The following is a 14,650-nucleotide window of genomic DNA, read 5'->3' on the forward strand; positions in this document are numbered from 1 at the left end:
CACTACGTCACGATCCATCTCGCACATGCACAGCAGAACAATGCGCTACGGTGATGGGGATGAGTCACAGAAGACGTTAGAAACGGACAGAATGGCGGCCTATAGCCATTGTCCGATTCCAATCAACGGTGAAGGGTGAATGATGATTTGGGATTTGACGTTCTGGCGTTTGTCATGCCGCCCAGATGGATGTTGGAGCGCCACCACAGTTTCGCCGAACTCAGCACCCCCAACGGCACGAGACGGGCCCAACCTTCCTCCTTCGACACTCGCCCGGTGCTACTATCGCCCGCCGCCAACCTCACCACGAACCCCGCATACCATCACCCGCCTGACGTCCGGCATGGAAGGAGAAGGACGACCTAGTGGGTTCACGCACAGACAGCAGAAGGTGAGTGCCGTCGGCGGTGGTACCGACAAAGTGAGCGGCAACGGGGTGAACATGCGCTGACTACGACTGCTGCAGCGCTCACATGCACAAATGGACGGCGAGCAAGCCTCTGCCTCGCCTGCCTGGAGACATGGATCCTTCCCCGACAACCGCGAAGCTCCCTCAACCTACCACGGCCTTCCCTTCGGATACGGTTATGACGATAGGCAGAGTCCTGCTAACGATATCTACGACCCACCCGCCCGCTATCGTTTCGACCGCCAACCCACCCCGAGCTTCGAGTCTGCATTGCGATCGCACGCCCGCCCGCCCATAGAACGCGCCTCCTCAAGCGCCCAGCACTCACATACCGCCGGGTTACACCTGCCAAGATTGGGCAACATGGCATCTTTGGCGTCTTCGGCATCAAGACGGTTCGCGGGCGATGGCTTCGATTACAGGCGGCCGGCTGGCTCGGCAAGTCAACACACAGCAGCGTCTGTCGACCTGACTGGGGACGAGGACGATGTGGCTATCGACCTGAGCCAGGACGACGACATAATTGATCTGACGGCTGATGATTCGGGCGACGGGGCGAGTCACAATGGCAACAACGCACACGAGCAACAACAAGACAGAGGACAGCCAGAGTCGCATCCCGGTCGCCGTCACCAACCTCGTTTGCCAAGGGGCATGGACATCATCATCGACCTGGACAACGGCGAAGAAGAGTGGTTTCCTGACCCACCAGCACCACAAGCAAGCTCTCCCGAGATTGAGTTCATTTCTTCCCGCACAATACACGGTCAGCGCCCCCTTCAACCAACCAACGGGAACGACTCCGATGGCGAAGATGTGCGGTTCATACGGGCGAACGCGTTACCAGAGGCAGAGGTACGGAGACGGCAGAGAAACGAGCAGCTGGATAACGTCATGGATCTTTTTGGAACATTGAATGGGCGTTTCACACATCTCCGAGCCCAGGTCGATCGGTTCCACGAACAGGTCAACCGGACAGCAAACCGCTTCCACGAACCTGTCGCCCCTTCCCGCAGTGCCTCTCGGGGTCGTGCGCCGCACATACGAGTAGGCGCATTCCAAGCGCCCATGCTGGATTTCGATGTTATAGGCTTCGAACTTGGCCCGCGGGTACGCGAAGCACCGCCTCCTCCCGCTACCTATGACGCGCCACCACCAGCCCCAGAGGGCTTCACGAGGAGCCCGGAAGAAGAAGGAGGAGCACTCATATGTCCCAATTGCGAAGAAGAGCTGTGTGTCGGCAGCGACGAGATCAAGAGGCAGGTGTGGATTGTCAAAGGATGCGGTCATGTAAGTCTCAGCTTTAACGGATGGCACGACGACAAGCTGACAACACCAGGTTTACTGCGGCGAGTGTACAGCCAATCGATCGGCGAAGCGCAGTGCAAAGGGCAAGGAAAGACCCGCAAACACAAACCCATTCAAGGTTTGCGTGGTCGAGGACTGCGACAAGAACGTGTCCCACAAGAAGAGCATGATTCAGGTGTTTCTGTGATCACCCAACATCACGCAGTCCAAGAGATGGATCTGTATCTTTCTTTTCAGGACCTATATCTAGGCTCAGTCATGATTGGGTGTTTTGACGATACCCTTGCTTGCATCTCATTTCAGGCTCTTATCATATCTATTCGCATTTGTTGCATTTGCATAGCATGGCGTTTTGGATGGCTGTTCTGTACATTTTACACCTGGCTTATTGGCATAAATGAGCGGTCCATTCCCTCTGCATGCCCATTGTCCCGGTCAAATAGAAGAAGACCAAGATATGCGAGATCGGGTGTAATTAGCGTGCAAGGATTGAGATGAACCCGCAATATGTTTGACCCACGGACCGATCGTCTGTGTACCTTGACCTGTTCCATGTCCCAATTTCATGAGACATCTAGCTTTCGCATTTCATTGCAATGATAAAGCTCGTGGGAGCTTACAGCGAAATGATGTACGATGATCTCATCCCACGTGGAACCCGGCGTCAGCGGCGCCAAGAACAAGGGTCCTCAGGTACGCGAACGAGACCATGCGAGAAATCCGAGCTGCATGCGTCCTTGGGCCTCAGGCACGCACACATCCTGTCATCGACACTCGTCACTCCAGTGTCGTCCTTTCCATCTTTGCCTCAAATCACTTGATCACGATCGATTCGGTAGACCACAAAAATGTCAGCCAAATCCAAAACAGCACAGGCCGCGGCGCCCAACGACCAGCGACCCGTCAAACAATCCGGGGGAGCGAAGAATGCATACCTCATGCTCTACAACGCCGTCTCCGCAGCACTCTGGGCCGGCGTACTCTTCCAAACCATCACCATTGGCGGCAACGAAGTGGTGAATGCGCAGAAAGCGGGAAAGTTCTTTGGCAGCGACGATTGGTTTACGGCGGTCAAGAGGGGATTGGGAAGCGGTAAGGTGTATGATAATTTGGAGGGCTATACGAGGACTGTGCAGACGCTCGCTGGGATGGAAGTCCTCCACAGTCTAGTTGGTACGGCTACCCCCAGTATCACCAGCTAAAGAAGCTACTAACAACATGCCCCAGGTCTCGTCCGCGCCCCCCTCCTAACCACCCTCATGCAAGTCGCATCCCGCTTCCTCCTCGTCCACCTTATCGCTTCGCCCCCGGCTTTCCCTCTCTCCACACGCCACTCCCCCGCCTACAGCACCATGCTGCTCGCCTGGAGCGTAACAGAAGTAATCCGCTACTCCTACTTTGTCTTCTCGCTGTCAGGTGCCGGGGTCCCCAAACTATGGACTTGGCTGCGATACAACACTTTTCTTGTTCTGTATCCTCTTGGTATCTCGAGTGAGTGCTGGTTGGTGTATCAGGCTATTCCGCTAGCTAGTGAGAGGAATGAAGTGTTTGGGTATGCGCTTTGGGCTATACTGGCAATCTATGTCCCGGGAAGTTACATTCTGTTCTCGCATATGTTGGCGCAGAGGAGGAAGATTGCGAGGCAGAGCAGAGTGGCGTGATAGGAATTGGAAGACAACATTTGGGCGGGAAGGAGATTTGGTAACATGCTGTTATATGGGGGAGTATGCATGTAAGACGACTCGATAGTATTGATAGAACATGAAGAAACTTCAAGACCGAACGATCTATTCAACTACGAAATGAGTCCATACATACATACTACTCCTTCCCTCCCTCCTTCGGCCCCGTCTGCGCATTCCTCTCCCCCACATCCAACGCTACCAAGAATCGGCTTACGCAGTTGTACGCCGCGACCGTCGCCGTAATCTCCACAATCTCCTTCTCACTGAACCCCACTTGCTTCAACTTCTCAAACACCGCATCAGGCACACGAACGTCTAATGTCATGGCGTCCGTGTAAGCCAGTACCGCGCCCAGCTTCTCGCCCAAGGCATCCAGTGGTTCCCGCGGTTTAGAGTTTAGGACGGCGAGTACTTGGTCTTTGGATACATCTAGATGTCATCATGTAAGTAGGTGCTTAGGCAGCGAACGAAGAGGAGAAGGAGAAGAGGCTCATGCTAATGGATATGGCAAATACCTTCACCCGATTCTAGGATCGGCGAGTGAGACTCCCACTCGTACCATGCTTTATTCAGTACGGCAACGCGGCAGATGGCTGTTTCGCGGATGGAGGTGGGGAGACTGGTTTTTGTGCGGATGGAGCCTAGGAACGAGTTCCTGATTGTGTTTGTTAGGATGTCGCATACTGGAGTGGAAAGGTGGTTGGAGTGTGAATGGCTGTGCTATGCGCCCTTCCGTCGTGTGCGGATTCGTAGAACATCTAGATGGAATACTTGAGAACTCACCATCCATCTGCGACCGGGGGAGCATGAAGCAAAGTTCGGTCTAGAGCTATGAGCCCTTTCTCGCCTCGCCGTTGTCTGACGCGCTGTTCGACGGCTTTGTCTTCTTCGGACGTGAAGTTCGGCGGGTCGGGAACGTAGGGGAGACGCATTGTGGGATTGGTGGACGTGTTTTGCTCGAGGAATTGTGAATGCCACTCGTCAACATATATAGATGAAGATTCAACCTGAGTCACAGGCAAGCTCACCTGTTTGTTGAGATCGAGATGAGTCAAGCTGCGTGCTCGTCACCACATGTCCCGAGGTCGGCAATGAGACATCGGAACGCATTCCGATCACTGAGCCGGCGGAACGAATCACGACTCTCTTCGCTTACCACTTATCGATAACGAGACTTTCACCATCCTTTCCCACCTAGTCCGATGACTGTCGCATTTGGCTGCAAACAATATCAGCAACAGGAATGGCGCCCAATTCCAAGCTAAACGCAAAGCGCAAGGCGCAAAGAGAAGGAACCCAACCCGCAAAACCCAAGAAGACTGAAAAGCGTCAGGCGAATGGCGCAAAAGGACCTGGGATTTCCTACATTCCTATCGAACTCCAGCAACTCTTATTGAACATCTTCCGGAACTCATTCGCAGAAAGAATGAGCGCAGATATTACACCGCTGTTACAAGAAGTCAAGGGACATCTCTACAAGCGTGACTTCGCGACTGCTTTTGGGAAGAAAGAGTATTTGGAGGCGTACGCGGCGAGGTGGAGTCCGAGCCGCGCGTTGGGGTATCTGGATCTGATGTGGGAATTGAGGGACGACTTATGGGTTGATGAGGAAGATGAAGAGGAGAATCAAGAAGCCATTGCCGAGCAGGCTAAGCCAAAGAGCCGGAAGATTGTGTGTTTGGGCGGTGGAGCAGGCGCGGAAATCGTGACGTTGGGCGGCCTGCAAAAGCTGATGTCTACCACATATTCACAAGATGGGGAAGACAGCGAGGGTCTCAGGGGCCATGTGGAAATTACCGCCGTCGACATCGCCGACTGGAGTGTGGTCGTGGAGAACCTCGCCAAACAACTCACGGTCCCCGCCGAATTGTCGAAATACGCATCCGCTGCTGCGAGAGCTGCAAACATCCCACCTCTTAACCCTGAAGATGTTGCTGTACGATTCAAGCAGCAAGATGTACTTCAGGCTTCGGCTGAGGAACTCTCCGAGCAACTTGCCGATGCGAATCTCGTTACATTACTCTTCACGCTGAACGAACTCTACACCGCATCACTGCCTCTAACCCAAAAGTTTCTACTCCTAATGACATCAATCCTCCAGCCCGGCGCTTTACTCCTTGTAGTCGACAGCCCCGGAAGTTACTCATCAGTCACTCTGAACGGCGCCGAGAAGAAGTACCCAATGCAATGGCTCCTCGACCACACACTCTTGAAGCAAGCTAGCGGAAATTTGAACGAGCGCGGCAAGGAAGAGATTGTCAGATGGGAGAAGATCAAGGAGGACGATAGTAGATGGTATAGGTTGGATGAGAGACTGCGATATCCGATTGAGTTGGAGAATATGCGGATGCAGGTGCACCTTTATCGGAAGCTGTAGGGTGTCGCAGTGTATGCGACGAGGGTATTAAGATTATAAAGTTCACACTTCCTGCTGGGTTTCCTTACTTCAACACTCAGCGAGCCCGAACCACGAAGGGATGTCCACCAGTGGAGCCTCTGTCGTGTCTTCAGTACAGCTTCTCGGCCAAAATCTTCTCGCCCGACGTACTATACGCCCCTTGGTACATAGTCACCCCAACTGACTGGTAGTCTTGGCGAAGCCCACGCACTCCCATCATCGGTAGACACTTCCTCGCAGGCTCGGCTGAATGGGCGTATGCCTATCGCCATCTCGATGAATGCAAGTTGCGGTGCGAGGCCTGCGAGGAGTCGATTGTACTCATCGCATGGTGTGCAAGGATCTGATATGACGACCAGTCGCCATAGAAAGCAAAAACTTGAATCCCCTCCAGTCTCTCACCCACCCCTAACCTCAGTGCAACTCCACCCCCTCTCCCTCTCTCTGCCATGCCCATAACACTCCTCCGGCCTCCTAATACTAGATCCCGAATCCACCCTCTCCATCCTCATACTCGATCTCGACAACTCCTTCGTCACAAGAATGCTCTTTAAACTATGGTTCTCCTGGACACTGCGCAGACTGACGTCACTGCTCCCTGGGCTGAGCTTGGGTGTCTCGCGCAGACGCGTCTTCTCGTATCGGCGGAGGAGAATGGCGATGATGGGGACGGCGAGGAGGAGGCAAACGATGGCTATTACTATGCCGATTACAGCGCCCGGACTGAAGCCATCGCGGCGGGAGCTGGCGTTCGGGATGGGGATTATGGCCGGTGGGGCTTCGGGGAGGATGGAGGCGGTAGGCATTGGTGCTGGTGCCATTGTGTGTGTTTTTGTGTTCGATAATCGTTGTTGTGAAGTTTCGATGTGCTCTTCGAGCAAATATGATCGAAGATGCAAAATCCGTGTGTTTGTCAGGTATAAAGGAACGATGAAACCAAGAAAGCAGATGGAGAATTTAGTGTAACGACAGTATTGTAGTGAGCGAAGAGTCTATGTACTTCAGACCAAGAGCAACGAGAACTCTATTCAATGATAAGAGAAGGGATATGCTGGGCTGTCAGTCACAATAGCAAGAACATGAGGGGTTTTCATGCCACGAATAGCACCACATCACGCCTTATTTGCACCTTCCAGAACGACCATCTATCCACTCCTACCATGCCTATCCCGACTAAAATGCAGCACCTGCTGGCCACAAAGAGTTGAGGACTCATTAGCGCACTTTGCGACCCTTGCTGTACACACTAGAATTGGCTGCACGACAAAGTTAGTGGCGTTAGCGTCCAGCCAATCGTTCCTCGTTGGCGCTCGCAGGAGGCAAACAACTGAGCCAGAGCCGCACGCCGCCTCGCCTTGGGCAGCGTAGGTTTGCGCTGAAGGATCAGGGTCTATAGCGAATGGTAGTCGCGAGGGGTGGAGGGGTAGTGATGTCTTTTGTGAGGCGCATGCGGAGAGACGTGGGGACGCGGTTTCGTTGGACCGGAGGTGCGCGAGGTGAGGCTTGCGCAGGTACGGGTTTGGAGGTAATGAGATGGTATTTGGCGAGGTGTTGACCGCTTGTTCGGCGCACACATTGACATTGCTCAGTGCTTAGGTCATGTGGGCGCGCCTTGGAGATATCACGAGGTCGTTGTGGGATGTTCCTGCCCCTTGATCGTAGGCGAGGTGAGAGGCTGCCCCTCAGCAGCACCCATCTCGTTGCATCCTTCCAAGGTCACTCATTACCACACATCCGTTAAGCACAACATCGCGCAGCACTTCTCCAATGTACTTCGGACGTCTTTCGGACAAAGCTGACTGCTGCTATGGTAATGGTAACGATTTGCTGACTTAACCTTACATGAGTGTCTGGCGACGCGACCCCCGCTACCGCGACAGTCCTCAGTCGACGGCGATACTGTGCTGGTAGTAGATTGAAACCTCATGAAGGGAAGTATGGATGTCATGTTCTCTTCAGCCTTTATCGAATGGTGCGCTACGTACCAGTCGTTCTGTGCTCGAAGCCAACCTCCACGGCATTGCGGAAGATTCTCGTCCCGGTTCGCTTCCTAGAGGGCAGCTCGTCACATCCGGCGGCAGCAGAGACCGATCCCCTAGGGATGGACTTGCTGGCCATTTCGCTCCGAAGGTCAAGGTATGATGATGTTCGCTGATGTGAGAAGTCGTCGTCGTCGTCGTCGTCGTCAAGTGTGGAACATTCTAGGAGTGCGAGTGCGAGACCGACAACGAACACGTACCGCGTATGCACGGTCCCCTGAGTCGTACTCTTCCCGGGATACGATTTGGCTTCCGACGTGACGTCTCCATGCATTGTGCCATTGAATCGGCGAAAACACCATTGGCCAGATATTTCGCTGAAACAAAGATCTGTGGCTACCAGATTTCGCGCTTCCGCGGGTCGACACCGGAAGCCTGGCTGTGCGCCCTTCCCGGCGTGCATCACCTAGGATGCCGGCACTTCGTGGCTATCTATCTGGTCTTGGTTGCGAAGCTGGTACCATAAACTAGTGATGCCTGCTACGCGTGTACCATATGGATGAAGGTGTTTACTAATGTTGCTTTTAGAGCTATCAATCCTGGGGTCTTCAAACAAACTTATAAGACATGGCTCCATTCTCGTCAGTCGTATTGCAACGACAGTCTGCGCAGTAACTCGATTCGCTTCATAACTACTATTCATTCATCACCACTACCCACTATTTCATCATGAAGTTTACTACTGTCTTCGTCGCTTCCACCGCTACGCTTGCCTTCGCGAGACCTCAGTACGATGCCGCACCCTCGGATCCTCACGCTTGGATGGCGGCATCGTCAAACGACTGTACGTACTGAAGGCTTATATATGGTATCAAGATCTAATGCCGGTATCCACAGTCCGAGGCCCATGCCCGATGCTCAACACCCTAGCGAACCACGGCTTTCTTCCTCGTGATGGTCGTAACTTCACCCAAGAAAACGTAGTCAAGGGCTTGAAAGACGGCTTGAACTTCAACGCTTCTCTCGGAGCTCTCATGTGGCAGCAAGCGATCATTGCCAATCCCGAACCAAACGCGACTTTCTTCACTCTCGAACAGCTCAACGTCCACAATGTCCTCGAGCACGATGCCAGTCTCACGCGTACCGATGCGGCGTTTGGTAATAACCACGTCTTCAACGAGACAGTATACAATGTATCGAAGCAGTGGTGGACGGAAGAGGTCGTGACAGCTAAGATGCTGGCAAACTCCAAGATCTTCCGTCAGTTGGAGAGCCGAGCAACGAACCCGAACTACACCTTCACCGCTTCTACCGAAGAGTTCAGTCTGGGTGAAGTTGCAGCGCCTATCATCGCCTTCGGTTCCCTTCAAGAGGGTACTGTCAATCGCACGTTGATGGAGTACTTCTTTGGTGAGTTCACCCAGTACTTGCAAAATCGTCGAGCGCAATTTCGGGCCAGAAGCTGACATTACAACAGAGAATGAGCGTCTTCCTAATGAGTTGGGCTGGACAAAGAAGTCGGATGAGATCACTCTCATGAATATCTTAGCTACGACAAGTATTGTCCGCAACGCGACGAGTCTACTAACTGGTGGCAACACGGCCGAAGACTCAGCTCACGGCAAGCGCAATCTTCACGGTGGAATGTTCTAGGACACTGGCCCCGTGAACCAGCACTGCGTGGTTGATGTTGGTTATGTTAGCATTGGGGGATGTCACGCGATAGTTCTTACTGCGCGCTTGTACCGCTCTCGTCTCTTGCTGACAGCGGTTAGATAGATACTAATCAAACCCTACGTCTTCCCAATGTATACTATCTTTACTCGTTATGCGTCATGTTCGTCATTTCGTGAAGTCGATCTCGCAGCGTTTCAATAGCTACACGCCAAACAGGACATGCTCGCAGCAAGGTCACCGACTTGACTAGGCATGGTGAGTGATCATTACATATCCACTTTTGTTTGTGGAGCTTTTTTTAAGCGCGCTTGGAGTGGAGCTGGGGTATACACTTAACTAAGCCTTCAGGTGGCTACCGCGTCTCCGACTCTTCTCACCAAGTCCGTGACTATGACGCAGCCTCTAGATCTTTCGACCTCATGCACCTCGTTCGCATCACTACGCATGAGTGAGGACTACTTGCAAGGAGCATATGATAGCGATGAGAGAAGTGTAATGCGGGTCGCATCGAGCGCTTGCGACAAAGGACTGTCGCCGAGAGCGAGCCCACTGAATCCGTCAACATCAGATTACAGTCCGAATGAGGACATCTATCTCGTTACCACAGCGCAAGTTCTGTGGCGTGTGACCTCTCCTACCTCATTCTACCGCGACTTGCCGGGATCGCTCGAAGGCTAGCCGAACGAGACGCACCTATGGCCAGCTCATGGCTCCTCACTTGCGACAGTACTCATAATAACTCCATCCACGGTGTTGCATCGTCGTTCTCCGACATTCGTGGCCGGCGACCCGGACGAGGTTGACCACTTACTCACACCAACTGAGACGCGAGAAGTAAGACGAACGATCTCCAATCGATGTCGCGCAGTACTGGGACCTTGAAGACCCTTATACATGGCCGGCTGTCTACCTGCCATTCCACCTGATACCGCGTGCGAGTGCACCGTCACCTATCGATGAAATGCTCGTCAACGTACACATCAAGGGCCATGGGGCGCGGCTGGTGTGCAAGCTACTGTACGAAACGAAGGAAGAGATGCAGACCGAAAATGAGAAGGAGAACATCGGACGTATGGCGTTCGATTTCTGGTCTTTCAACTTTACCCAAGACGGATTGTGGAAAGGCATGAGTGCGATGTCTGAGGAGGAGGTGGAGGCGTGGAGGCGTGGAAGGCGATGCGGCAAGGACGCTAAAGTCGGCTTGGGTACGTGAGGTCCACCTCTCCTGCGAGACCGGCCCTCACGAGAATGTTCATTGCTAGTGTCCTGATTGCGAGTAGGCGTTGATACTGGCGTTGTGGTCAAGAGAAGATTTGGACTACCTTGGTAGCTTGGCGGATTACGGCCGCCGTTGCCGCTCGTCGACGCTTTCCTCGATTACTGAACACTTTACATCAACACCACTTCACCACTACACCATCGTATGTACACGAGTCGGAACAGCGCATATCACGATCCACGAGTCGCAAGTTCAATGTCTCGGTCGATATTGTTCCGGTACCGTATGGTCGCGATTGGGCGCCTGCCCTGCAAGCCCCATGGCGTAAATCTCCGCTCACTTGGCGATGCTTTGAAACTTTGCGATCCATCAATCATATATCCACTTTCATGCACTACCACGTGCGACACCATAAATTACCGCAAGCGAGTGTGGGGTACAGCGATGCTTGCTCGGTCGGATAAGAGTGTCGCCCTTTCCAGGCTGGAGGAAGCGAAGAGTCGGAAATTTAAGGCATTGGTGGAGCTTTGACAGCGGCGCATTCTCATCTATAGACCTTGGCAACTGACACGAGAGGTATAGGAGTAAGACACGCGACAAAGCCATAGATGCGCAAGGTGCGATGGAGGGTAAAATAGCGGTATATAGGGTTCGTAGCTTTTCGACTGTGTCACAATTGGACATCTCTGGCATCCCATTACCACCTGACTTATATCTCCATTACACGATCCAAAATGCGCTCGATCGGTTTCGCCGCTACTATTGCTGCTCTATCGGCTACTGGAGCAACCAAAGACATATATGTCTCGCCAATAGGCCAAGGAACAGGAACCTCTACCGCGCCTTTTGGCTCAATCCAGTCGGCTGTCAATGCCGCTGCGCCTGGCGATGTGATTCTTCTTCGCGCTGGTACATACAAACCCACGACCAACATCCAGATCACGAAGAGCGGCACAAGGACTCAGCCCATCACCTTTCGTTCCTTCGAGAAAGAGAAGGTCATCATCGATGGCGAAGGCATGCCCGGAACGCCATACGGTCTGGACGAGTCTCTGCCAAACAAAGAACGCGGTGCTCTACACATTGAGAATGCAAACTACTGGAAGTTCTATAATTTGGAGTAAGTACAGGCAGCTCTTTCGCCATTGTTGTTCGATATACTAACCCACGCTCGAGAATTATCAACGGCCCATACGGCGTGTACGCCCGCGACGCGTCGCACAACCACTACGAACTCCTAATCACCCACGACAACTACGAGACAGGCTTCCAACTCCAAGGCGCCTCCTCCAACAACACCGTCTTGTACCTCGACTCCTACCGCAACCGCGACCCGCGCAAGAACGGCGAGTCCGCCGACGGCTTCGCCTGCAAAGAAGGCTCAGGCGAAGGAAACGTCCTGCGCAACGCGCGCTTATGGGACAACGTGGATGATGGCCTCGACCTCTTTATGTTCGGCTCGTCTGTTACACTGGAAGAGGTATACGCTTGGGGCAATGGGTTCAACCGCTGGGGCTTCAGCTCTTTCGAGGGTGACGGCAACGGCTTCAAGTTGGGTATTACGAATAATCCACCCGCCAACCACATCGTGCGTAACTGCATGGCCTTCTCCAACGCGAAGAAGGGCTTCATCGACAATGGGAACCCTGGTAGTCTGACGGTTGAGCGCAATACCGCGTGGAACAATGGCGACGTGGGCTTCAACTTCCGCAGCTCCAGCTCTACCATGAAGAACAATATTGCTGTTTCGAACGTAGGCAGCTCGCAGGTTAGCCTCACTGCGTCGGGTATCAAGGCTACGGGTAATTCGTGGCAGTCGGGCAGCTGGTCAGATTCAAGTTTCGCTAGTGTCGATCCTGCGACGCTGAAGAAGGCGCGTGCTGCTGATGGGAGGGTTCCAAAGAGTGACTTTCTCGTGCCGAAGAGTGGCGCTGCTATTGGTGCGACTACGCAGTCTGATGTCTAATGTTCCGTCTGCGCACTGGAGGTCGTGCTCGTTGCGATGTATTCTCTTCTTGTCGATATTTGGTGCCATCGGCTTGTATATATGTTTCTTTCCTAATTGAAAAGAACACCTTGAACCCGCCGTTGACGTAGACTGTCTGCTTCGCGTGGCTCGACCATCATCTTCATAATGAACCGGTTCCTAGTCCCGGTTGGAATGGGTTGATGCGTCCGGACTAACTTAACCCTTTAGTGAGCTTATCACCTCTGGGTGTTTGGGTCGACTTAGCGAGATGACGACGAATTGGGTCTGTGTACGTGAACACATCTGCTTTAAGGGCCCGAATCTTACCCTTTAGGTCGTGCTCGTTCGCTGTATGAATGACATGTTTCCGCCAGATTTTGTTGGCGTTACAAGGAATCTCACTCCAATCGACGTCCTCGTTCCAGCCCCATCCGCGCTCGACTTGATAAGTCTGCGTGAACTTGTAGAACGGTCCAAGCTTATGATATTTGTGAAGGAAGAGAATTGTGCAGTGAATTCCTCGCGCATCGGCAGCTTGGCAAAACTCAGCCAGTAGATCCAGCCACTCAGTCTCCCAATCATAAGGCAACAGTTCGATTCGGATGGACCGGAGATGAGGGCATTGCTCGCTGCTTTGCTCCACAAGACGGTACAGTGCAGGTATTAAGATGTGAGGGACGAAGTCGATACCATCGTCTGGAAGGCCAGGCACCCACTGGCGTTTCGATCGTGTGAGCCAAAACTCCTCTAGAGATTCTGGAAGAGCCTTCCAAAACATATCCCGGGTTTTCAATGCTTCTACAACGTCTCGAGAGTTGATATCGTTGTGCGTATGGCCCCAGATCATTTCAGGGGCTATCCTTAGGCGGCGAAGGGACCTGAATAAAGTGAACGATACAACGGGTTGCATATCAGCATCAGCATCCCACCCCGCCCTTTCAAATGTTGTTTGGCCCCCAAGTTCTTCGTAGCTAAGTGCTAGAGTCTCCAGATGATCTTGATGGTCTTCCAAGCATTGCATGAGATGGGGGAGATGTGCAGAGCGCAACGTCAAAGGGCCGCCCATCTCGTACAGGAAAGTCTTGAGCTTCTCCGGTATGGTTGCTTTCATCAGATACTGTAAGGTATCTTCTGCGAGCGTGGAGCCTCGGAGTTCAATGTACTGCACGCTACAAGAGCGTGGCCTCAACAGGGCAAATGGACTTTCCGCCATCCCGCTGTATACACCATCTCCAAATTTGAATGCGTACAAAGAGCGAAGATACGGCAGGTGGAAGAATGATTCCAGATATTTGATGTCGCCATCATCAGATTCTGTGATGAGCACGTCCATGGGTTTTGTCAATGGGGCGGTTAGAGACCAGGTGTGTCCTGGCGGACCAAGTGACGCCGCTTCCATAGCCCGGAGCCGCCTACCAGATGACTTGACCATTGAGCAAAAGAACTCATGACCACGCGAATCCCCGAAGTTCAAGTCCAATTTGTGGACGTTTGGAAGATTCGCGACGAGAACTGTGATTACCACTTCAGCATCAGCTGCATACATCTTCTTGTAAAGCCTTTCAGGCCCTTCACCATCTTGTACGTAGTCGTAACACATCTGCCTCAACAGCTGCTCGGTTTCTGGCGTTCCCAAATCGGGCCATGGCTTCACCTCAAAGCCGGCAAGCCGTTCGGCTTCGTTGCAACCTGCCCAACCGTCGGGAAGCGCGAAAGACTTCACGAGCGCAGCCAGAGCCGGGGACAAAAACAACTTGTGCGCAAGCGGAAGGAGATGTCTCAAATCACCGTCACCACCTATGTCTGAGCGCAGTGAGACATTAGCGTAGAGATGAGGAGTAGCGATGCGGTTGAGTTGCTTTGACACGCGGCATAAGTTTGGTAGTGTGCGTCGGCAACAGAAGCTGGCGATTGTGTCAATTAGCTCTTCGGAAATGTTGTCGAGAGGATGCCACATTGTGGGACGTTGCGATGTATACTGTGTACGGTTGTGCAGGATGAGACAG

The 14,650-nt window shown here is 53.0% G+C and overlaps 8 protein-coding genes across 8 annotated transcripts; 5 read left to right on the plus strand and 3 right to left on the minus strand.

The window, feature by feature from the left end:
* The first annotated feature begins 228 nt into the window (after positions 1 to 228).
* Positions 229 to 2,284, plus strand: BKA58DRAFT_428415 (uncharacterized protein). The gene is made up of 3 exons (XM_046173012.1): positions 229 to 391; positions 467 to 1,699; positions 1,749 to 2,284. The coding sequence occupies exons 1-3, from the start codon at positions 344 to 346 to the stop codon at positions 1,902 to 1,904; spliced, it is 1,437 nt and encodes a 478-aa protein (XP_046028259.1). The 5' UTR covers positions 229 to 343; the 3' UTR covers positions 1,905 to 2,284.
* Positions 2,274 to 3,522, plus strand: BKA58DRAFT_381360 (tyrosine phosphatase-like protein). The gene is made up of 2 exons (XM_046170005.1): positions 2,274 to 2,890; positions 2,945 to 3,522. Exons 1-2 carry the CDS (start codon positions 2,566 to 2,568, stop codon positions 3,376 to 3,378), a joined length of 759 nt encoding a protein of 252 aa, XP_046028260.1. The 5' UTR covers positions 2,274 to 2,565; the 3' UTR covers positions 3,379 to 3,522.
* Positions 3,523 to 4,620, minus strand: BKA58DRAFT_381362 (AhpD-like protein). The gene is made up of 3 exons (XM_046170006.1): positions 4,186 to 4,620; positions 3,918 to 4,057; positions 3,523 to 3,831 (listed from the first exon to the last, which is right to left on the minus strand). The coding sequence occupies exons 1-3, from the start codon at positions 4,332 to 4,334 to the stop codon at positions 3,539 to 3,541; spliced, it is 582 nt and encodes a 193-aa protein (XP_046028261.1). The 5' UTR covers positions 4,335 to 4,620; the 3' UTR covers positions 3,523 to 3,538.
* Positions 4,457 to 6,061, plus strand: BKA58DRAFT_138501 (uncharacterized protein). Its single transcript, XM_046164533.1, has one exon. It carries the CDS (start codon positions 4,646 to 4,648, stop codon positions 5,777 to 5,779), a length of 1,134 nt encoding a protein of 377 aa, XP_046028262.1. The 5' UTR covers positions 4,457 to 4,645; the 3' UTR covers positions 5,780 to 6,061.
* Positions 5,989 to 6,756, minus strand: BKA58DRAFT_138492 (uncharacterized protein). Its single transcript, XM_046164532.1, has one exon. It carries the CDS (start codon positions 6,619 to 6,621, stop codon positions 6,199 to 6,201), a length of 423 nt encoding a protein of 140 aa, XP_046028263.1. The 5' UTR covers positions 6,622 to 6,756; the 3' UTR covers positions 5,989 to 6,198.
* Positions 6,757 to 8,384: 1,628 nt separating this feature from the next.
* On the plus strand, positions 8,385 to 9,756 carry BKA58DRAFT_138583 (Chloroperoxidase). The gene is made up of 3 exons (XM_046164534.1): positions 8,385 to 8,623; positions 8,677 to 9,189; positions 9,257 to 9,756. Exons 1-3 carry the CDS (start codon positions 8,509 to 8,511, stop codon positions 9,430 to 9,432), a joined length of 804 nt encoding a protein of 267 aa, XP_046028264.1. The 5' UTR covers positions 8,385 to 8,508; the 3' UTR covers positions 9,433 to 9,756.
* Positions 9,757 to 11,308: 1,552 nt separating this feature from the next.
* Positions 11,309 to 12,748, plus strand: BKA58DRAFT_138608 (pectin lyase fold/virulence factor). Its single transcript, XM_046164536.1, has 2 exons — positions 11,309 to 11,795; positions 11,852 to 12,748. Exons 1-2 carry the CDS (start codon positions 11,410 to 11,412, stop codon positions 12,639 to 12,641), a joined length of 1,176 nt encoding a protein of 391 aa, XP_046028265.1. The 5' UTR covers positions 11,309 to 11,409; the 3' UTR covers positions 12,642 to 12,748.
* BKA58DRAFT_138597 (uncharacterized protein) lies at positions 12,749 to 14,633 on the minus strand. Its single transcript, XM_046164535.1, has one exon. It carries the CDS (start codon positions 14,599 to 14,601, stop codon positions 12,856 to 12,858), a length of 1,746 nt encoding a protein of 581 aa, XP_046028266.1. The 5' UTR covers positions 14,602 to 14,633; the 3' UTR covers positions 12,749 to 12,855.
* Positions 14,634 to 14,650: the final 17 nt, after the last annotated feature.

Source organism: Alternaria rosae (genome assembly GCF_020736505.1).
Source record: "Alternaria rosae strain MPI-PUGE-AT-0040 chromosome Unknown BKA58scaffold_3, whole genome shotgun sequence".
In the NCBI taxonomy this organism is placed as follows: Eukaryota; Fungi; Ascomycota; class Dothideomycetes; order Pleosporales; family Pleosporaceae; genus Alternaria; species Alternaria rosae.